Genomic DNA, 24,634 nt, shown 5'->3' with positions numbered 1-24,634 from the left:
CTAAACTCACCTGATGCAAAGAACTGATTTCTTGGAAAAGACCCTGATGCTGGGAGATTGAAGGCAGGAGAAGGGGATGACGGAGGATGAGATGGTTGGATGGCATCACTGACTCAATGCACATGAGTTTGAGCAAGCTCTGGAAGTTGGTGATGGACAGGGAAGCCTGGAGTGCTGCAATCCATGGAGTTGCAGTCAACCGAGTCAGACATGACTGAGTGACTGAACTGAACTGAAACGAAACTGTAAGTGATTGGGCTACAGATTTTCTTGTGTGTATCAACTTCTCTTTTCCATAAAACACAGTCTGCCCCAGTGGCTGAAAAAATGAGTTATTTTGATATATTTCAATAGGACAAGTTTCTGAGAGTTTAAAGATTTTGGCCAGTATGTATATAGCAATAATTTTCTAACTCAAATTAATAATAAATGACCAACACATAATTTTTCTTTGGAAAATAAATTTAATAGGGAAAAATACTTCCAACATACTGAAAGTCTCTTTCTGTGTGTGTATAAATTAACAACTTAATATTAGATATTGCTTTTTAATGCATAGATAGGCTATTCAAAAGGTACAATTACATAAACTTGACATAGAATCCCCAAGGTAGAATAAACCCAAAATTTGATTTAAAAAAAATCTAGTAGACATGATTAGCCCAAAGTGCTTTTTTAGTTACATTGTGGGTCTGTGTGTGTGTCAAATGTTCTATTTGATCCTCTCTAGGCAACTGGGACATGCTGTGAGAATAAGTTGGCTAAATAATTTATTTTCTGGGTAGGCTTGCAAAGCAAACTAAAAAGGCAGAGAATTCAGGCCATTTGAACTATACAATGACTAACTGAAAGAAGGTTTTCTGGGGCATAACGAAGCAGTTATGCTACAAACTACCTTCTAGAAACACAAGAAGGCTTCAAACTTAAATAAAGAAGGCTGGATCTACTATGATGGTGGTAACTTTTAAATGTTAAATGCTTTTCATTTAGTTTCTGGTAAGGCATAATTTACATCATGGTGCGTGCACTCCAAAGTCAGCCAGGATTGTGAGTTCTAGAATGACTGGATCGGGAAGTCTCTAGTGAATCTGGGTGAAACTAGGCTGCTGTGGGTTAGTGAGCCTGTGAGCCTGTGAGCCTGTGGCAGAGCTCCAGCATGCTGTCTGCCCAGTCACTTCAAAAGCACGTTGCTCTGAGGGGTCATGGCCAGGCCCTTTCTTTGGTGTTTTGTACACTGCCTATTTGATGCTTTTCAACTATTTGATGCTTTTGAACTGTGGTGTTGGAGAAGACTCTTGAGAGTCCCTTGGATTGCAAGGAGATCAAAACAGTCAATCCTAAAGAGAATGAATCCTGAATATTAACTGGAAGGACTGATGTTGAAGCTGAAGCTCCAATACTTTGGCCACCTGATTCAAAGAACTGACTCATTGGGAAAGACCCTGATGCTGGAAAAGATTGAAGGCAAGAGGAGAAGGGGAGGACAGAGGATGAGATGGTTGGATGGCATCACCAACTTGATGGCCATGAGTTTGAGCAAGCTCTGGGAGTTGGTGATGGACAGGGAAGCCTGGTGTGCTGCAGTCCATGGGGTCGCAAAGAGTTGGACATGACTGAGTGACTGAACCGACTGACTGACATTGCCTATTTATATCCAGAGTGTAAACTGTACATTTCATTACTGCTAGGTTTTGTTATAAAATCACGGTGGTGCAGGTGTTCACAGGGCCATCACTCTGGAGCTCAGGTATGGCCGAATCTTCTCATTTCCAAGAGCAGCAGACAGGAGCACCCTCTCGTTACTCCATGCGTGCACAATTCTGAGGCTACATTCCTCTGTGATTGCAACACGCCTTCAATCAATGCACCTCTAGTTCCATTCAGTTTTAAAGAGTTGGTTTTTTAGACTTTAGTTGTCCAGTTTTGAAGAACTTATTTAATTCCCGTAACTCCTGGGGCTTCAAACTCTGATCCACCCCTGGGGTCAATTTATAGCTCAGAGGAGACATGATGTAACCATTTTGGTAAAGACAGATTCTCTTGCAGAACTCAAAGGTGCCAAACATAACTCCAAAATATGGAACTATCTGTAGAGAAAGAAAATGAAAATCATGTGAAAATCTTAAAACATCAGTGCATCTGCAATCAACTTGGATCAGGGTAAACTGAGATAAAGGCTATGGACAATACAACATGGTCATTATTTTGGAAGCAGGGAAGATGGAAAAATGCAAGCCGGCCCAGTGAGGGTTGGGGAGAGGAGTGGCAGAGCCATTGAAGGGCCTGCCCTGGGGAAGCTTGGGTGTGGGTTGATATGCATGTAGACAATCTAACACTGCTTGTCAACATACACTTGCCTTTTTTTGGCCATGCCATGCATGGTTTGTGGGATCTTAGTTCCCTGACCAAGGATTGAACTCAGTAGTGAAAATGCTCAGTCCTAACCACTGGACAGCTGGGCAATTCCTAATATAATCTTGTCTTGATTGGAATCATTTCTGTGCCAACTAGTGCAAGGTTAGTCCACAGTTCTTGACCTTTTTTTTTTTAAAGTCATGGAGTTCTTTTGGAAAATGATAAAAGTTATGGATCCTTTCCCCAGAGAGATGCACATACGCCCATATGGACACATTTTTTCATACAATTTTAGGATAGGGGGTTATAGTCCTTTTAGGAGTCTATGAACCTCCATTTTGGGAACCTTGACACTAAATGCTTAGCTCCTCTGGGATGGGGTATCAGATGTCCCAACACTGCACAGGGTCCCCACTCTTTAGGGCCAACATCCAGCCTGCATTCACAGGCTCTGTGCTAGAGGAGGTGTTTGCAGGCAAACTGCAGAGGGAGTGGCAAAGGTATAGAACAGGGTGGCAGTGGCGAGGCGGACAAGTGGGAGACTGACCACTTCTCTCACCTTCAGCAGGTTGGCTGCCAATCCATTCCAGAGCCCCAGGACCCCTTGGGCTTTCACTATCTGCCGGAAGCAGTCCATTGCTCCTGAGAAATGGACATCCACCCCTCCACCATGGGGAAGGTAGGGGCTCTGAGCCTGGTAGGAAAGAGAAGAGGGGATGAGGTGATTTAGTCACTGGGAAATAATGGTTTTGTCAAGCAGCCAAGGTCTCAAGATTCAATGTCCTGGCCAAGATGATGATGAAATGGCCGCCACAGGACTCTATCTTTTCTGTAGGCTTAGAATGAGTATTAGTGGGCAGGAAAGCCATGACACCCGATTCACATGTTTGGGGCTATTGTTCTTAGAAGGAAGCAGCTATTCTGGACAGACTCCACTTCACACTTACCACTGCCTCTCAATCTATACCCTCTGGACATGGTAGACACCTCTCAGGCCTTTAATCTTTTTTTTTTCATTTTCATTTGTCTTCTTTATTAGCTATAAGGATTTAACACATATACTATACTCACAAACAGCTGCAAGCTGCCAAGGATACTGTTTTACATTAAACAGGTTGTAACAGAGACTTTAATCTTTTTTAAGTGCCTTCTGTTTCCTTGTCTTAAATGATCCCTCCTCTATGAAGCCCTCAAATAGGGGCTGCTCATTTCCCCACCTCACAGATGTCCTGGAATGGGCAGCAGAGGGAAGGGCATTCTTCCAGCTCCCGCTTTCTGTTCCCAGACCCTGGCCACTCTCATGTCAAAAGCTCTCAGCTGGGGCTGGTGGCACTAAACCACACCCGTTGCTGTTTTCAGTTACTGGCCTCCTGGCCACTCTTCTACACTCACTGAGGCCTGTGACACCTAGTAGCTCCCCCTCTTCCACAGTCACCACCGTCATAGGGAACTTTAGCATCTATAGTCATTCCATCTCATACCTTGTTTCTAGACATAGGCATCCATGATCCTCACCTTGACACCCCTTTGACCACCCACTCCTTTGGTTACCCCATGCATTTCATCACCACTCCCAGTACCATTCTGGCTGACCACCAAAATGCCCCATCTCTGAAAGTAATTTTTTGTCCTTTGACAAAATAATTTTATGATCAAATGAAAGAACTTTTCAATATACCATCTACAGGCAGAATTGACAACACTCATCCAGTGTGAGGGGGACAGCCCCTTATAGGTGGCTTTCAGAAATGCAGACACATTGACATCAAGCTATACATCTACTTAGGTTCGTTTCTGAGATGTCTAGTTGAGGTCAATATAGCATTTTATTATGATGGAATCAAGCTTTTCCATGTGGGAGAAGCAATAGAGTATATTAGTCAGAGAAGCATAAACCCTGGAGTCAAACAGGTTGGGTTCTAGTCCATGGCTGCTCCACTTACTGGTCATGTGACCCTGGGTAACTCATCTAATCTTTTCGAGCCTCAGTTTCCTTATTTAGAAAACAGGAATAGTATCTGCTGTGAGAATGAATGAGATGTGCATGCAAAGTACTGGTGTCAGGCACATGGAAAGGATCAATAAATATGAGCTGAAAGTGAAAGTGTTAGTTGCTCAGTCGTGTCGGACTCTCTACAACCGTATGGACTGTAGCCCGCTGGGCTCCTCTGTCCATGGAATTCTCCAGGTAAAAGTACTGGAGTGGGTTGCCATTTCCTTTTCCAGGGGATTTTCCTAACCCAGTGATTGAACACGTGTCTCATGCACTGCAGGCAGATTATTTACCATATGAACCACTGGGGAAGTCCTGCTATGACTATTCTGTATAAAGTATTCTAAATGTCAGTCAAACCCCTAACCTGACATATGAGTCCTCTGTCTCCACTTCAGAACTGCTTGGACCAGTGTCCTCATCCATCCAGCTCCCCTGCTCCCTGATGCCTATTAACCATAATCATTCGGATCACTAACTGATCTAGTCACATGCCCTCTCCCTTGTCTCCCATGCTATTAGTTCCCTGTTGGCTTCATGGTCCTCCTTTTCTTGACCTCCCAGCCCTTCTTTTTGTTCCTGGTCTTAAAATCCTTGCCCTTTGTCCTTCAGCTGATCTCCATCCCCCCTCCCCACCAACCTCTTCTCTGCACCAAGCTGTTGAACATGAGTCCACAAAGGGACAGGTCGGCACCACTGAAGCTTTGAGGTCTCTAGCCTCCGCTGGACCATCATACTGCAGGGTGACTCTGGAAGCATCGTTTCCCATTCCTCCCAGTGGCTCTTCCCAACCTCACCATACACAACGCCCTGCACATCACAGTGTCCTCTGTCCCAGATGGAGTTTGTGTTGTGTTGCACAGTTTGTGGGGAAGACAGATCATCTTTCCTTCCCACTGGTGCCCTGGATCTCACACCTTTGAATTCCTCTTGGCCACCTTTCCCAAGAGACCTGATTTCCTCCCTTAGTAAATGAATAAACTCAAGTCCCTCCCATATGAAAAAACAACTCCTTCCTCCAATCTTTGTCTTTTAGACTCTGCCCAATCTCGTGTTCCCGATGTAACATACAGTAAAATTACCTTGCTTGGGCGTAGTTACATGAGTATAGACACATGTATAGATGGGCTTCCCTGGTGGCTCAGTGATAAAGAATCCACGTGTCAGTGCAGCAGACGCAGGTTCAATCCCTGAGTCAGATCCCCTGGAGGAGGAAATGGCAACCCACTCCAATATTCTCGCCTGGTAAATTCCATGGAGAGAGGAGCCTGGCAGGCTACAGTCCATGGGGTTGCAAGAGTCAGACACGACTGAGGACTGAGCATACATGCACACACATGTATAGATCTGTGTGACCACCCCTGTAATCAGGATATAGAACTGCTCCATTAGCCCCCAGAATTTTCCTGCTCCTTTATAATCACAGTCACCCCCACCCTAGGCCAGGGCAACCACTGGTCTGTTCTGTTCCTGTAGTTTTGCTCCCTGAGAATGTCATATAAATGGAAACATAGAGCTTGTAACTGTTTTGAGATGGGTTTCTTTCACTCAGCATGATGCCTCTGAGAGTCATCCATGCTGTGTTCATCAACAGGTTTTTTTTTACTGCTGAGTCGTATTCCATTGTGCAGACGTATCATAATTTGCTTATCCATCTAGCTGTGGATGGACATGTCTCTCCCTTTCCATCTGTACTTCTTGAAATAGCTGTCTACTCTGGCTGACTCCACTTCCTCTCTTCCCACCTCCCCACTCTACCCACTCAGTTTAACATCTGTCTCCATTACCCTGCTGAACTGATTGTGGCCAGGCCTATCTCCTTTCCTTGCTCTTTCATAGTTGGTATAATTACTTATTTTCTTTATTGGTTGCTCCTACCCCCCAACTAGAATTTCAGCTCTGTAGGAAAGGGATTTCTGTTCTCCATCAAGGCAAAGGGTGAACTTTGGGGTTAGGCCTTCCCCTTGAGGTATAATAACAACCAAGCACAGACAGAGTATGAGAAAAGGAATGTGAAACGCCAGCCTAGAGTTACAGGAGCCAAAAATGGTCAGGGGTCTTTGGCGAATGTCTTTAAAGTGTTCATCTTAGCACTGTTCTGACATGGCCTCTTTTCCTTCCTATCCCATTGAGAAAGAACTGCTGTCAAAGAGATATTAAGCTTCCTTTCCCTTAGAAAGAATCAGCCTAATTGCAAGGTTTGAAGTGCATCTTGCTACTGGAAGATTGAAATATTAAAAAGAGGAGATTGTGCTCATGCAGGAAATTAACTGTCTTATTCTGTTATGAGATAATATTATTGATCTATCTTCTGCTGGTTTCCAGTAAAATAGCAAAAAGCCCCCAGTCATGAGTCAAGGTAATAATTGTGCAACCTGGGATCCCTACCACCACTAAAACAAAAAACACTAACCAAGTTACATGAATTATATAACAGGTTCAGTTATAGTCAATTTGTGATGAATCAGGATCTATGGTCAATCTTGGGACCCTAACAATCTTTCAGATGTCTTTCCTTCACTCCGCCTTCAGTGTTCACATGGACCATTGTAGCAGCATCCTTAGTAGTCTGTTTGGGACAGAAAAAGTTTGAGACTTCTTGCCTTCTGTCTCTATAGAGCAGCCAGAGTGATTTGAAAAAAAATCAAATCTTTTTACTCACCTGCTTAAAAAATTTTAATGACTTTATTAAAGCCACTGAGAATAAATATAAAATTTTCACTGCTGTCTGTAAGCTGTAGTGGTAATATTGTAGTAAATATTTAACAACTGGTTCTGTGGGTGGAGGAAGCCCTGAGTTGTAGAATTTCTTTATTTCAATGTTGTAAATACTCCTACCATGGCAGATTGCAGGCTACCAACTGTGAGGTTAACCAGCACCCAAATTTGCTGCAATTTAATAATCAGCTCTCTTGAGCTGGTAGGAACTGGCTGAACACATGACGCGAAGGCTCAGGCCCTGCATGACCTGCGCCAGGACATATTTTCAGTTTCATCTTGCGCCACTACACTTCAATTGCACTGGCCTTCTTCCTGTTCTCCTCTGGCCCCCTCTCTCCTTTGAGCCAGAGGATCATGTAACCAACTATCAACTTGACATCTCTCCACTTAAAAGTCTAATAAACACCACAAACTGTATATGTGTTTTGACCTCTTTGCTCAGGCCCCAAATAGGAGTTCCCTTAAGTCCTCTTCACCCCTTGTGTATACCACTCAAAACTCATCAGATACTGTCATTGCTTTGCTTTGAAACCTTCACCAATCCCCAGTTTTCCAAAGGAAAACTTCCAGAAGGAGTGTTTTCCAAAGAAAACTTAATAGAATTCAAAACTCTCTACAATTTGGCCCCCACCTATCTTCCCAGCATCATTTCCCAATATCACCCCATGATGGGCTAGTTTCATGTGTCAACTTGGCTAGGCCATGGTCAGTACCCAGATATTTGGTTAAATACCAGTTGGGATGTTACTGTAAAGGTATTTTGTAGCTGTGATTAACATTTAAGTCACTAGACTTTGTTAATTTGATAAATTAGGAGTTTGGGATTAATATATACACACTACTGTATATAAAATAAACAACAAAGACCTACTGCATAGCACAGAGAACTATACTCAATATTTTGTAATAACCTATAATAAAAAAGAATCTGAAAAAGAATATAAATATATATATATATAACTGAATCACTTTGCTGTTCACCTGAAACTAACACAACATTTAAATCAGCTATAGTTCAATTTTTAAAAAGTCACTAGGCTTTTGAGTAAAGCAAATTACCCTTCATAATGTGGGTTGGTCTCATCTAATTAGTTGAAGGCCTTTAGAGGGAAAAAGACCGACTGAGGTGCCATGAGAAACGGAATTCTGCCTGCAGCCCACCTTTGGACTTGAACCGAAACATCTCCAGTCTTTTCTTTTCCTGTGTTGTGCTCCCTGAGGTACTGGTTAGACCTCTGCCATGGGCCAGGCTACCTGGTATAAGTTATCTGGATGCAATCTCTGGGCTGGCAGCCTGCAAGCTCATGGCAGCAGACACTAGGCAGTCCTCACTGTCCCAGCTCTTCAGGGTCTAATACCCTTCATTGTACATACCAGGCACTCGTCAAATGTCAAACAAAATTCCCCTCAATATCAGTGTCGCTAGTAGCTTTCCCCAGTACAACTGTTTACCTGTGACCGGGCTCAAATAAGCCTCATGTATGGCCAGGAAATAAAATGGCCAATATTTACAGAGTTATAGGTGTCAGGCATTACACTGAGCACTTGACATGGACTAGCTCATTTAATCCTCACAGGAGCCTCATGAAATAGGCAGTATTATCTTACTAGCCCAGTTTTATGGATGGCAAAATAGAGCCCGAGAAAAGAGAAATTTTCAAAATCACAGACTGCTTGAAAAAAGCATCAACTTGAATCTGGGTCAGATTGAAGCTCTATCCCACTAAGCTACACTATTTCCAGTGAGATTACTACCTCAGCCCTCTGTAAACCTGTTACCACATAACAACCTCGAATGTGGGTGCCACAGCACACACTGAATGGATTCTTTATGCTAGGACTGGAGCTCATGGTGGTGGTGTTGAGTCGCTCCATCGTGTCCGGCTCTTTGTGACCCCGTGGACTGCAGTGTGCCAGGCTTCCCTGTCCTTCTCTATCTCCTGGAGTTTGCTCAAAGTCATGAGTTTGCTCATGGTATGGTATGAATAAATGCCTCTACAAGGGTCACACTAAACAGATATCCAGAAAATGGATAGCCAACAAGGTCCTATTGTATAGTATATGGAACTCTGCTCAATATTATGTGGCAGCCTTGATGGGAGAGGAGTCTGGGGGAGAATGCATACATGTACATGTATGGCTGAGTCCCTTTGCTGTGCACCTGAAACTATCACAATATCATTAATCAGCTGTACTCCAATACAAAATAAAAACTTTATTTAATTAAAAAAAAAACAAATAGACACCCAGATTGCAAAGGCAAAATCATATTGCTGGTTGCCCCCTGGACTGACTGACTGTGTGTCCCCAAAGTTCATATGTTGGATCCCTAATCCCTACTGTGATGGTATTTGGAGGTGGCAGGTGATTAGGTTATGAGAGTGGAGCCCTCATCAATGGGATTAGTGCTCTTATAAGGAGACACACAAGAGAAATAATGTCTCTCACTCCACCATGGGAGAAGACAGCAAGAAAGTGGCTATTTGCAAACCAGGGAGTGGCTTCTCACCAGATACCAAACCTGCTGGCACCTTGATCTTGGACTTCCCAGTCTCTAGAACCGTGAGGCGTAAGTGCTTGTCAAGTCACCTAATCTATAGTATTTCTGTTATAGCAGCTCAGATTAAGATATCCTCAAAGAAAGAAAGACTGGTATGGCTATATAGCCATGCTTCTCAACCTTTAGCTACATATTAGAGTAAACATGGAAGCTTTTCAAAACCATCAATGATTGGAATCAGCCCTGGAGACTGTGATTTAACTGACTTGGGGTGAGGTCTGGACGTCAGCAGTTTTGGCAAGCTCCCCACATGAGTCTGATAGGCAGACAGGTTGAGTTTCGCTGGTGTGGGCCTTTCATAGCACACAGCAGCTAAGGCTAAGACCTGAGCCCACCCCCCAGCTGCTGACAGTGAGAGCACCTGGGCAGTGAGAGCACATGGGCACTGAGGCCAGACTGCTTAGATTGAGACCTCAGTTTGCCACTCACTAACCTTGGGACTTTGAGCAAATGCCTTGACCTACCCGAGCCTCAATTTCCTCATCTGTAAAATGGGATAATAATAATAATAATGCATGTTTTATAGGATTGTTGTCAAGATTAAATGAAATACATGTAAAGTGCTTAGAACAGCATTTGACAAATAGTAACCACCATTATCATTACTATAGAGTGTTTCAGCTTGGAGAAGAGGGAATTCCCTGGCAGTCCAGTGGTTAGGACTCTGTGCTTTCACTGCCAAGAGCTCAGGTTCGGTCCCTGGCTGGGGAACTAAGATACCACAGAAAACCCCCCAAACCTAAAAACTCCCCAAAATACCCAAACAACAACAGCAACAACAACAAAAAAACCCCCCAAACCTCCCAAAGCTTGGAGAGGAGACAAGTATACTGAAGACTAAACCAACCCAGGAGCCTAGAATGCTAGACTGCCATTTGCCCAAACTGTATCTTACTAGTAAAGAGACACAAAGCGTATCAGGTTACTAACCACAAGGCCCTGAACTTAAATCCTCCCTCCATACAAACCCAGGTGACTATCCTGTGGTGTCAAGTTCAGATCTGCCAGAATGGACGCAGTGTTCTACAGCAGACGTCACCTGAGAAAGCTGAGTCCTAGATCTGGCTCTGCCACCATTTGCCTCACCTTGACCAAGTCCTTGAATTCCTTGAACCTTCCTTTCCTCACACATCAGATTAAGGAGGCTGAAACTAAATGACCTTGAAGGCTCTTTCTTGCTCCTCTAATCCACGCTGCTGGTCCTACTCCACAACTCCTTCCTGCCCCTAGGACTTCAAATCTGTGCTTCCCTTTGCCTAGCTAAGTCTTTCTTACCGATGAGACTAAACATTACTTCTGCAGGGAAGTCTTCCCAGATCTGCAGCCTAAGTTAGGAGCCCAGTACACACTTTTGGTCACCCCGTACTTCTCTTTCATGGCGTGTGATACAGTTTGTAATGATCTAGTGGATAGTGCTTCCCTGGTGGCTCAGACGGTAAAGAATCTGCCTGCAATGTGGGAGACCTGGGTCCGATCCCTGAGTTGGGAAGATCCCTTGGAGAATGAAATGGCAACCCATTCCAGTATTCTTGCCTGGAGAATCCAACAGACAGAGGAGCCTGGAGAGCTACAGTTCATGGGGTTGCAAAGAGTTAGACATGACTGAGCAACTAACATTTTCACTTTCAGTGTATAATTATTTCATGTCTCTCTACCCCCCATACCTCACAGACTAAATACCATGAGGGCAGTGACTATGTCTATCTTGTTTATGGTTTTGTTCCCAAAGGCTACCAATATGCTCAGCACCCAGAACGTGCTTAATACATATTGAAGGAAAGAAGGATCGGATTTGCAGTCAGTGGAAATGATAGGTAAGCACTTCAAAGCAATGTGCTTGATTGTTTCTGTGATAAACTCCCCAGAGGTCTTCTACCAGAGGCAATGTTTTAGGTTTTTTTATTCTTTCCATGAGTACTGAAATAATTAAATAATACTTGTGAAGATGTAAACTCATATTCCCTTGATTAGAGCAATCCTAATTCTAGGAATCTATCCTACAGATACATTTGCCCATGTGGGAAATGATGTATGTTACAAGGATTTTTGTTGCAGCATTGTTGATAAGAGCAGCAAACTGGAAATAATCTGAATGTCTATCAAAGAGATAGTATGTCATACTATGGAACACGATGTCACCATTTATAAGTATGTGGCAGTTAAATCTGGACTGATAAGGTGCCATCTCCAAGATACATTTTAGGTGGAAAAGAAAACAGCGTAGAAGAGATATATGCATGCTGCTGATTTTCTAAAAACAAAAAGAATATAAATATGCATGTTTATGTATATCTTTGGATAGACCATGTGTGGAATGACTAGGTAAAAAACTGGAAACAATAGGGTTTTCTCTACAGAGAACTGGAGGGGCCGAGGGACAAAGGTTGGGGAAGACTAGCTTTTTAATGGACATTATTTGTACCTCTTGGATTTCGTTTCAAATGCATATGTTCCCTAGGCAAAAGGTAGAATGTTAATTGTAAAAAAGCATGAATGAAGACAATAAGAAGACAAACCACAGGCTAGGAGAAAATATCGGCAAAAGTCATATCTGATAAGCGACCATAGAGAGAACTCTTAAAACTCAACAATAAGAAACAACCAAATTACCACTCCACATCAACTAGAATGGCCACAATCCGGAACACCAAGGGCAACAGATACTGGTGAGGATGTGGGACAACAGGACTCTCCTTCATTACTCGTGGGCATGGACAACGGTACAGTCACTCTGGAAGACAGTTTGGTGGTTTCTTACAAAACTAAATATACTCATACCATAGGAGCCAGCGATTGTGCTGATTAGATATTGGTATTTACCTAAAGGAGGTTAAAAATTTATGCCCTCACAGAAACCTGCACATAGTTGTTTAAAGCAGCTTTATTCTTCACTTCCAAAGCTTCCAAAACAAGATATTCTTCAGTGTGTGAATGGATAAATGAACCAGTATCAGACAATGAAATATTAAACTGAGAAAGGTATGAGTTATCAAGCCATGAAGAGAGAGGATACTTAAGACGTCATTATACATTAGCATAAATCCATGGAATGGACAACACCAAGAGTGAACCCTAAGGTAAACTTTGGACTTGGGGTGATTATGTTGTGTCACGGTAGGTTCATCAGTGGTAACAAGTGTACCACTCTGGTGGGGGATGTTGATACTGGGGGAGGCTGTGCATGTGTGGAAGCCGAGGGTCTATAGAAAATCTCTGTATCTTCCTCTCCATTTTGCTGTAAACCTAAAACTGCTCTAAAAAACCCAAAGTCTTCATTTAAAAAAAGAGTAAAAGGAGAGACAAAAGAAAGAATACACAAAAAAGAAGAAAAGAGTCTGCTAGTTGGAGCCAACAGGAGCTCATAACCTCTTACTTGTTATTTGGAAACAACTTCTAACTTCTGCAGTAACATAGGACACAAACTGAAGACCACACCATCCAGTTTCCAAGCCGTCTGAGAATGTATATTCGTGGAAGGCAGTTGGCAAATCCCGAGGAGTCAGACAAGTCAAAAAAAAAAAAAAATCCAATGGTATTAAAGTAAAAGGGCCTTTATGTCTTGTGAGCCACACGGCTCAAGTTTCTCTTGGCAGAGCTAGGTCCCCCCAAATTGTCCTCATACAGCTGAGAAACACCCTGGCTCCTTGGGGGCGGGGGATGTCCATGCAAGCGGGTATAGGCAGCTGCTCCCGGCTTGGCAGGCCTACAAGCCATCCCCCATAATGACCCACTCGGAAAGCCTGCAGTGACGTGGGGGCAGCGAGGAAACGGACAGCAGGCTAGTATTTTGCTTGGGAAGAGAAGAGAAATAGTTTCCACGTACCAGCTGGGGGTGGAGGTGGGGAAATCAAAAGTGCAGCTGGACCAGACTCGAGAAAGCAATTGAGATGCAGGCACGGGAGCAGCCGAGGGAGGCCGTGGCAGTGTGTGCAGGGCACAGCCAACTTTTAGAGTTACCTTCTAAAATTTTGTTTTGATCTTTTGGCCACACCCCACAGCTTGCGGAATCTTAATTTCCTGACCAGGGATTGAACCTGGGCCCTTGGCAGTGAAAGCACCAAGTCCTAACCACTGGACCATCAGGGGTGTCCCTAGTGTCATCTTGACAAGGAATGAGACTGCGTAGGAAGCTTGCGGGAAAAGATTTGGCACATGCCAGTTTTCAGCAGGCTGGGAATACACAGACATATGCAGTAGCTGCACCCAGTGGCCTCTGGGTAAACACCTGTTAAATTAACCCAACAAATGAATGACCCACTCCACTACCATCCCTTCTCACCATTATCTATAGAGATGGAAGATCTTTTGAGGTCTTTCGATGCTAGCTCATTTGTGTGTTTATAGTGATCATAGAAAACACATAAACACACCTGGCCTGGCTTTTGTAGCTCTAATCAGGCCTCTAATCATGCCTGAGTAGATTCTGAAGAGATGCTTCAAGAATAAAAATAGTACCTTAGCTTTATTGAGTATTTATCATGTGTCTGGCTCTGTGTCTGCATTAACCCCATTCAGTCTTCTCCACAGGAATATGAACCAGGCACTTCTCCCCTTGTTTTACAGAGGAGGAAAGATGAGGTTCAGAGAGGCAACGTGGTTTACCCAAGTTCACACACAGAGTAAGGGGCAGGGCTGGCATCTAAAGCCCGCACTCTGGACCACAGAGCTAGTCTGCCAATGAAAGCTTTAAGATAAACACAGCTATCAAAAGCAAATGAGCAGGGGATCTTCCCTGGTGGCTCAGTGGTAAGGAATCCATCTGCCAATGCAGGCGGAGAAGGCAATGGCACCCCACTCCAGTACTCTTGCCTGGAAAATCCATGGACGGAGGAGCCTGGTAGGCTGCAGTCCATGGGGTCGCTAAGAGTCGGACACGACTGAAGCGACTTGGCAGCAGCAGCAGCAGCCAATGCAGGAGACACAGGTTTGATCCAAGAGGATCCCACATGCTGCGGGGCAACTAAGCCTGTGTGCCTCCAACTATTGAGTCTGTGCTCTAGAGCCTGCGACCTGCAACTAAAGAAAAAAAGCCCATGCAACAATGAAGACCCAGCACAGCCAAAAACAAGTAAATAAATTATTAAAAAACAAACAACCACCTCCCTTAACAAATGAACAGGGACTTCCCTGGTGTTCCAATGGTTAAAACTCCAAGCTCCCAATACAGGAGGCACAGTTTCAATCCCTGGTCGGGGAACTAAGATCCCATATGCCACATGGCGTGGCCAAAAACAAACAAACAAACAAAAAAGAGACAAACAAATCTCCAAAACAAATGAATAACATCTATGTGAGGGAAAGGAGGTAAAAACTGGTGCTGCATTTCTAAAGCTGGCTTGATGCCAGCAGAGGGATTCACAAACCCCAGTGTGCATCTCCTCCTGACAGCAGGGCCTACAGATGAGTGCTCACAGCTGTGGCCCTTTCCTGGGACTTCCCTCCCTTCCCCTCTCTTCACCCCAACCCTGGAGGCAGGGGGAAGGGGAGCTCCCATTTTATCTGCTGTTATTGTCCAGCTGGACCTCAAAGAAGTCTGCTTAGCAGAGGTTGGCCATTTTGATTCCCAGACTTTATCTCTTGGAAAGAATGAGACAGTGCAAGTCAGGAGGAAAGGGCAGAGTGATTTTACAATGAATGGAATTAGGAAGGCTCCTCCCTGCGGCCCTGGGCCCACCCCCACCCCTCTGCCCCGCCCCGTGCCTGCCCTCTAGGGAATGGTCTTGTTTCCATGATCAACAACTGCCATCCCTAAAGTATTTAGGACACTCTACACCTTTGGAACAAACAAAGGGGAGACTTCTTTCCTTAAACCTTAATGATGATACTCAAACAAAGCCACCTGGCCTGAGGGATGTCCAGACCTCTACCTGGATCCGAAAAATGTCCTTTTTTTCCCCCCTCAGAATGCCAAGGCAATGCTACTGACTGAGGCAGAAGCTGCCAGTTCCCAAAGGGCCCGGCCACCAAAGCAAAATGATGGCAAGGACTTAGAGATGCAGTGAACTCAAGGCAACGTTCCCACCCTCTCCCATGACCCTGAGAGCCGAGAACCCAGCGGTGTTTGTATTTGTGGACCAGCGGGCGAGTTGGCTGTGCTGGGGAAACAGAACTCTAGTCCTCCTGAGACTAGATGCCATGTCAACCAAGAAATGCTGAACTAGGCAGCACACCTGAAACGCATGTAGTGCTTCCTGGCAGGTGTGCTGAGAATAATCTACACTTTCTCATGCTGGGGCTTTGCACCTGCTCTGCCATGGGCTCGGCGAGCTGCTGGGGCTTTCTTCCCAGTCTGTCCGAGCGGCATGGCCAGTCTGAGGCGGCCAAAGGTCCACGGCTGCTGAATGTTCTCTGCTCCTCATTTCAATCTGCAGGCTTCAAGCTTTCCGTTGTCAGGCTGCCAGTAACCAAAGAAAGCCAGGGCGCCCAACAGCCTGGTTTTCTAAAGATTTTTTTTTCCCCTTCCAAATGAGTTAACCATTCCTTGGCCAAAGCCACTCTCGTGCCCGTTTCTGAGCTAGCGTGCTACTGTGTTTTTTTTTTTTTTTTCAACTGAGGCCCAGTGTTCCCAAATCTCAAGATTAGGTTTCATTCTCTGTCATCCTGAACTGAAAAAAAAAAAACAAACAAAAAACCCCTAACTGATTACCTAGCATCTAGGAACAAGCTCGGGAGAAGGCAATGGCAACCCACTCCAGTGTTCTTGCCTGGAGAATCCCAGGGATGGTGGACCCTAGTGGGCTGCCATCTATGGGGTTGCACAGAGTCGGATACGACTGAAGCGACTTAGCAGCAGCAGCAGGAACAAGCCCCGGGAGCCCTGGTGGATAAAGCATGGGCCTGAAGGAAAGACCTGATTTCCTAGCCCTCGAGCCACTTGGTAGCTAAGTGAATGCTGGGCAGGTAACTTACCCTCTCTGTGCCTCATGCCTCATTTCTTCACCTAGAAACTAGGGATACTAACTATACTTACTTAATAGGGTGGATGAAGAGGATGGAATGGGATGATACACAGCCTGGTTCACATTACATGATGAATAAATGGTAGTTATTATCACATTATTGTCATTTCTTATTTCCGGGGGAAGACTTCCCTGTGGTTACCTCCTCCAGACATATCCCCATCCTTATGCCAGATCTAGATCTGTTCCTTCATATCACGTTTACTGAAATCAACATGCAAGTGCAAACACTATGATGCTGATTCATCAAGCACAAAGTGTTGGGAGGCTGTTGTGAAGAGGGGGTGTCCATCAAGACTGTTTTTCTCTGTCCTTTTAGCGTATTTACTTATCTTGAAATGGTAACAGGTGTTGGAGCTGAGATACACAGAACAGGAGAGCTAAGGTGGGGGGTTGGAGATAGTGCGTTATCAGAGCAAGGATTGCAGGCAGTATGAGGCAGGGGACAAAGCCGAGGTTTCCCTAGGTCAGCAGGCAGGAAAAGGCAGGCTGTTTTTACCTTCAGCACAGGGCAGGGATGAGCACACAGGCTTGGGGCTCATCCAGTGGCAGCTAAGGTTCAATTCTGTACTCACAAGGCAGTGGGAACTCAGAAGCCAGCCCTGAACTTTATTCATTTTAAAACAAGTATCAAGTGCCTGCTATATGAGGTTATGTGCTGTGGGGACAAACATGTAAGACACACGTCCCAAAGGCAAGGAGCTCAGTCTGGAAGGAATCATGAACACAGAAGATTATGACACAAGGAAGCATGTGACATGGGCCTGCAAGCTATAGAGAGGGAGCTATGGGCGTTCAGAGCCGGGAACCTCTTTCCTCTTGAGAAGATGAGAGAAGGTTTCCGGAGGGAAGGGTGGAGGCGTGCAGCAATGGTGGAGAGATGGTAGGAGGTAGGGCACGTGGAGAAACGCTATGGAAACTAAACTAGCTGGACCAGAGTGTACACACAGGCTAAGTGTATCATTTAAAAGGGGTTGAAAAGTGAAAATGAAAGTGTTAGTTGCTCGGTTGTGTCTGATTCTTTGCGACCTCGTGGATGGTAGCTCATCAGGCTCCTCTGTCCATGGGATTCTCCAGGCAAGAACACTGGGGTGGGTTGCCATTTTCTTCTCCAGGGGATCTTCCCCACCCAGCAATTGAACCCAGGTCTCCTGCATTCCCTAGTGGCTCAGACGGTAAAGCATCTACCTGCAATGCTGGAGACCTGGGTATGATTCCTGGGTTGGGAAGATCCCCTGGAGAAGGAAATGGCAATCCACTCCAGCACTCTTGCCTGGAAAATCCCATGGACGGAGGAGCCTGATAGACTACAGTCCATGGGGTTGCAAAGAGTTGGACACGACTGAGCGACTTCACTCCTGCATTGGCAGGCAGATTCTTTACCATCTGAGCCACCAGGGAAGCCCTAAGAATGCTGGAGTGGGGAGCCATTTCCTTCTCCAGGAGATCTTGCCAGCCCAGGGATTGAACCTGGGTATCCCCTATCACAGGCAGATTTTTTTTGTTTTACTATCTGAGCCACCAGGGAAGCACCTAAAAGGAGCTGTTCAACCACAAAGCTTTTGGAACAAAATATGCCCTTGGGGGTGGGGGTAGTGACAGTGAAGACAGCATCTATAGTTATTGACAGAGCACACTTTAAGTAACTTGGATTCTCCTACCCCCAAATGCCCTCTCAAGTGGTTTGGAACGCCCTCATTTGTGGTTTTACAGAGGCAAAACACAAGATGGATGTCTTGATCCATCACAATAGGACCACTGTTTAAGGGGTAGGAAAAGTGAACTCATTTATCAAATGAAATCAACAGATATGTGCTGTTGTAAGTCAAAAGAGTGCTTCCCAGGTGACTCAGCAGTAAAGAATCTGCCTGCCAGTGCAGGAGATGCAGATTTGATCCCTGGGTTGGGAATATCACCTGGAGTAGGAAATGGCAACCCACTCTAGTATTCTTGCCTGGAAAATCCCAAGGACAGAAGAACCTGGTGGGCTACAGCCCATAGGGTCACAAAAGAGTTGGACATGAATTAGCTAAACAACAACTTGCTAAGAGCCAGCCACCACGAGGCACATCTCAGGTGAGATGGAGGTGGATGCTTCAGGCAGAGGTGACAGGAATGTGAAATACACTTATTCTTCAGGGGGATGGAGGAGAGGGGCTAAGGAGATAATTTTGATTGAACTGGAGGCTGGAACAGGCAGAGGTTTAAAAATCCTGTTTTGTTTAGCTCAGGCAGAATCTGACAACTTGTATTTGCCAACGTTGAAAGATTGGGGGATCTCACAGGAAAATCTGGATTTTAGGCTCCCTTGAAAAATGGGCCCACATTTCTAAATGGCATCTACTGTTCGGAGAAGGGGAACTCACTGCAGCCTCCCCTGGCCACTTTGTTCCACGCTGCAATTCGTATTTAGATGCTGATCACATTTTGTAAGCACAGTGCAGTTAGCTCTCCAGAATGCTTCTGAAAGCCAGGATGGCTCAGAGTGCATTTGCAAGCTTATTCTTTAGGAGGTGAGTGTTAGTTATATTATCCGGGTTTCCCTACTTTCTCTTCTTTCCACTACTTCCAAGTTCCTGCCAGCATCTGATTGTGCAACTCCTGATAGAGGGGGCCTCAGTGCAACAAGGGTGGCAAAGTTGGTAAGGGCAGCCTGCGGGGCCAAGGGGCCCAGCCCTCATTCTCTCAGGGCAATAAAGGACACGACACAGGCAGATCTTAAGAAAATTCATCTGGCAGAAGCCCATAGGCTGGGCTGGAGGAGGCAGAAATGAATATTGACCCTGGTGATGCAAGTTACTCAGTTACTGAGTGTGTGGACTTGGGTGGGCTATGGAACCTCTTAGTGTCTCACTTTTCTCCTCTGTAAAATGGGCTGGATAAGAACAGTACCAATCTGGTAGGTCTGTTGCCAGGATTAAAATGAGATAATAAGCATACAGCATGTAGCACAGTGCCTGGTTGGTACATCAGTGCCCAATGCTTATGCTAATTTTTAGAATGAATCCTGAGATCAGTTGGAAGATGACTGCAGTAGTCGACGTATGAGCTGATAAGGTCCTAGAGGAGGGGAGAGACAGTGACAAGACCAACATGGGAGTGTGAGGAATGACGACCCAACTGGGTTCAAGGCTGACTGGGGGAGGGGGAAGAGAGACAACTTCTGGGTCTGCAGCCTGGGTACGTGGGGAATGACCGCAACGAAATGGAGAACCCTGGGAAGACAGTTTCAGCGGAGGGAGAAGTCAGCTTGATACATACTTCGAGGTGACCCTGGAGAGGTGGAGGCCAAACAGCAGTGTCCAGCAACCGATGAGAAGTGCGGGAGCGGGGCTGGAGAAATATGGCTCAGGGTTGAGGAAATATGGCTCAGGGCTGAGGATGTGGGTTATGAACATGAGGAACCCAGAGAGGGGAGAGGCACCCTGGAGGGAATGGATGAAGCTCTGTGCCCAGTTCAGCATCTCAGTTTGAACAGCTGGGGATTCTCTTGACCCAGAGACTGTGCATATTCTGCTCAGTCAGCTGTGCCACTTGGATACCACCTTTGTCCTTCTTCATCTTATGTGCTTTTAGTTCAAATGCTGACCGGGCCTAATCCTGCTTGCCTTGTGAGCCCTGATGAGGTCAAAGTCCCCTGTGTAGAAAGCGACAGGCTAACACTTGGTTTTATGTTTGATGAAACGGAGACACCTAATACGGACTGCAGGGACAGGGGGAGGTCAGGCAGAATTGTCGGGGACCCAGCTTTTGGCTGGAGCCTTCCTCCTGATCCTCTCAGAAGGCCCACTGTGTTCCAAAGCTCCACCTTCTCAGCTGCTCCCTAGATTTTCCCGGCAGCTTCTCTCTCTCTTTTTTTCCACATGAACTGTTCAGAGAACCATTTGCTCAGGACTCCCTGGTCCTCATGGAGGCAAATCAATCTCCATCTACTTGTTTCCTTTCTACTTGTTCTCTCAATACACCAAGTGCTGCCAGCCTCTTCAGTCCCAAGCTCTGGGTTAGGTGTGGGAGAGACAAAGGGGGCAAGAGTGGGTGTACCTGGAAGAGCTTGAGTTGAAATGTGCTGAAGTGTGGCCAAGGGCATTTCAGGCATGGTGGTCTTGGGGGCCACGAGGGCACACGAGGTGCACAGGGCTGACTCACCCCCTTCCCACCAGCAGCCATCCCATCAGAACATGCACATGCATAATTTTATTTACCTCTCCAGTCTCTAGCATGCCAGCCAGGAGCCAGGGTAAGAGAAAGAAAAAGGAATAAAATGAGTGTAAGCACAGTGAAGGAAGGGCTCAGCTGGTTAAACAAGACTTCTGATTACTGTCATTAGTGCTCAAAAGAGTTCCAACCTGAAGTGGCATTAAATGGACAGATTGTGTGTGTATGTGTGTGTCTGGATAAAGCATATATATTAGAAGAACGAGACCTTCAGACAAAGTGGCCAGTCAGTGTTGGGGTGAGGAAATTTCCTGTCCAGCTGGTTACCTAATGGACACCTGATGTTGATTTGCTTCCTGATGGGCAGTGTAAGGAGGAAAGCCAATGGAATGGAAATGTTACCATTAAGTGTGCTCAGGTCAGAGGAGCCTGGCTGCCCTGCAAAGCTCTCTCCTTATACATTCAGCTGGCAAACCTTGCCTGCTCCCCAGGAGGATGTGGAGGGAGACTTAGAACGCTCTCTTTTCTTGAAGAAGTTGGATTGAGTACTTTGCAGGAACAAACAACCGCAATAGAATTTAGGGCTAGCCTGTTGTTTCTAGGTTCCTTATCCTCCAAACTTAAGATGTATTTTGAGCTGGGATCAGGAGGTTGTAAACTGGACAGTGATCACCAGCTGCAAGGCTTCCATACCCTCACGTAGTGCTCAGATACGCTCTGTTACTGCAGCGACATCTAATGGCCAGAGAAAGCAATGCATATTTGCATTTAAAAGCAGCCTGTGGTTCTGCCTTGGGAGGTTAATTTTCTTTTTTTAAGTAGGTTGTCATATATGGAATTTAGAAAGATGGTAATGATAACCCTATACACGAGACAGCAAAAGAGACACAGATATAAAGAACAGAATGCATTGTGTGGGAGAATGTGAGGGTGGGATGATTTGAGAGAATAGCATTGAAACATATATATTACCATATATGAAATAGATTGCCAGTCCAGGTTCAATGCATCAGACAGGGCGCTCAGGGCCGGTGCACTGGGAGGACCCTGAGGGATGGGATTGGGGGGAAGGTGGGAGAGGGGTTCAGGATGGGGGACACATGTACACCCATGGCTGATTCATGTCAATGTATGCAGAAACCACTACAATATTGTAAAGTAATTAGCTTCCAGTTAAAATAAATAGATTAATTTAAAAAATAATGTAGGTTGGACAGGGTACTATTGTTTATTGTTGTTGTTAGTTAGTCGCTAAGTCGTGTCAGACTCTTTTACAATCCCATGGACTGTAGCCCACCAGGCTCCCCTGTCCATGGGATTTTCCAGGCAAGAATACTAGAGTGGATTATTTCCTTCTACAGGGGATCTTCCAGATCCAGGAATTGAATCCGTGTCTCCTGCACTGCAGGCAGTCAGGGAAGCCCCATTATTGCTTATTAACTCCTGTAAAATAACATTTTGACTGCAACCCTAAGAATTCACTTCCTGAATCTTTGGATGACATTCATTCATAACTGGATGTTAATCATTTTTTATGAAAACCAAGCAATTGCCTCTTTGAATTTTTTTCTTACAACTATCATGACTTTGCACTATTTTAAAGCTTCTTGTTGGAGCTCTGTGTATGTATGCATTATGAAGAAGGTTTCTATCGAAGGAAAAAGATGATTAAATTTTCCTCCAAACACCCACTTCTCAGCTTCCCTAGTGGCTCATGGTAAAGGATCCACCTGACAATACAGGACATGATGGTTCAATCCCTGGGTTGGGAAGATCCCCTGGAGAAGGAAATGGCAAACCACTTCTTGCCTGGAAAATCCCATGGACAGAGGAGCCTGGCGGGCTACAGTACATGGGGTCGCAAAGAGTCAGACATGACTTAGGGACTAAATGACAACAACCCACTTCCACTATACAGTAAATTGTTGTGGTAAATATATATTCTAGAGTAGAATGGTGGTGGTAGCTGGATTTCCCCATAAGAGGTCACTATTCTAGCTCTTGCGTGAAGAAAGGAATGCTAAAAGTTTACAGAGAAGATTGAAACCTCTATTCCCATATTTAGATGCCACTGAATTTCATCTGAAACCCTTTGCGATACTGTGACTTATAATAAATATATACTTGATCTCTGTCCCCATTTCTGGCACAGAGCGCCTATAATATTAACTTGACATTTCCTAAGTGATGAGAGCAATAAAGGTACCTTGGTATTCATAACAAACCCTTTTCAGTCACACCTGAGTTTATGTTAATACAGTGACTTTTGGAAAGTGTCGAAATGGATGGAGTCTGGTTGCCAGTAATCCAGTGAATAAACTAGTTTCCTGAGTTCTGTGAGCCACTCCAGCAAGTTAATCGGATTCAAGGCTGTGTGAACCTCTAATTTATACTTCAGAAGCTCGGGTGACAACCTAGACTGGAGATCGGCATCTGAAGTGGGGGGCAGTCTTGTGGGACTGAGCCCTTAACCCAAGGAATCTGATGCTGTCTCTGAGAGTGTCTGAATTGAGTGGAACTGTAGGACTCCCATGTGCCATTGGAGGCTTGCTTGGTATGCGGGAAAAAACCCCACGCACTGGAGTTGGTCCTAGAATCTAACCCCTTTTCACTGACTACCCCAAACCCTGGGCTTCCCAGGTGGTACTAGTGGTAGAGAACCTGCATGCCAATGCAGGAGACATGAGAGATGTAGGTTCAATCCTTGGGTCAGGAAGATCTCCTGGAGAAGGGAATGGCACCCCACTCTAGTATTCTTGCCTGGATAATTCCATGGACAGAGAATCAGACACGACTGAGTGACTGAGCACACACATTCTAACCTCTAGGTCCTGGTTTTGGGAAGGCTTACTCTAGGGAGGAAGTGAGGTCATGAAACCTTGAACTCTGCATAAGGAACACTAAATTGTAAGAGGTTCCAGAAAGTGCTGGGTAGATGCCTCTGGCTTTACTATTTGAAAAAGTGGTCCTCAAAGCATGGAAGCCGGTGATATAAGTAGCCTTAGTCTCATCCATCTTTTGATGACCAACCAGCGAGAGCCCATTTTCACTCCTGACAGGAAAAGAAATTCTGAGGGCCAGGATATTAAAAAATGAATAAAAAGTTTGTAGTATATCACACTTCTTTCCCACTCAACTTCACTCTGGATTTTTTAAAGAAGCTATCTATTTTAGAAAGACCATACTTTGGCCACCTGATGTGAAGAACAGACTCATTGGAAAAGACCCCGATGCTGGGAAAGATTGAAGGCAGGAGGAGAAGGGAACAGAGGATGAGATGTTGGATGGCATCACTGACTCAAGGACATGAGTTTGAGCAAGCTCCAGGAGTTGGTGATGGACAGGGAAGCCTGGTGTGCTGCTGTTCATGGGGTTGCAAAGAGTCAGACACAACTGAGAGACTGAACTGAACTGAATAATTATCATATGAAGAAATCAACTTTTCTAAGAATTGACCATATGAAGTTGCCCTTTGGGAATGTCAAAAAAAGGCTGTTGGCAGTGTCATACGGTTCAGTGAAAAAAAAGAAGACTGAAACTAAAGGGGAGATATACTGTATTCCTCAATAAAGACAGAATATTTTACGTAAATTATTCCAAGTATATAAGCTTAACATCAGTCCAGTCATAATCACAAGGTAGTTCTAAAGTTCATCAGAAACAACAAATGACTGAGAATAATCAAGGGAAGATTGAAGAGTGTTGAGGGGGTAGATGCCTTGCCAGACATTAAAGGCTCTTATAAAGCTTTAGGAATTGAAATAGTGTGGCACTGGCACGAGGACAGGCTGACAAATCTACAGTTCAGGATACACAGCCCTGAGACAGACCCTATAACATATATACATCTAGGATGGGCTAAAAGTGATAGAACAAAGTAGTGGGGAAAAG

General features: G+C 45.0%; 1 protein-coding gene and 1 non-coding gene across 2 annotated transcripts in view; both read right to left on the bottom strand.

Moving 5' to 3' along the window:
• Window positions 1-444: 444 nt before the first annotated feature.
• SLC25A43 (solute carrier family 25 member 43) overlaps window positions 445-24,634 on the bottom strand; it is a 40,835-nt gene continuing 16,645 nt past the window's right edge. Inside the window, exons 4-5 of the mRNA XM_002699469.6 lie at window positions 2,915-3,049; window positions 445-2,087 (exon numbers count right to left, since the gene is read on the bottom strand). Coding sequence (XP_002699515.1) covers window positions 1,887-2,087; window positions 2,915-3,049 — 336 coding nt within the window. The 3' untranslated portion in view covers window positions 445-1,886. The remainder of the gene's footprint in view (window positions 2,088-2,914; window positions 3,050-24,634) is intronic.
• TRNAE-UUC (transfer RNA glutamic acid (anticodon UUC)) lies at window positions 13,643-13,715 on the bottom strand. Its single transcript has one exon. It is a non-coding gene; the product is annotated as a tRNA-Glu (tRNA).

This window comes from Bos taurus, chromosome X, assembly GCF_002263795.3.
Source record: "Bos taurus isolate L1 Dominette 01449 registration number 42190680 breed Hereford chromosome X, ARS-UCD2.0, whole genome shotgun sequence".
Lineage (NCBI taxonomy): Eukaryota > Metazoa > Chordata > Mammalia > Artiodactyla > Bovidae > Bos > Bos taurus.
Note: the sequence above shows the minus strand (reverse complement) of the source record. Positions and strands in the feature narration are given on the sequence as shown.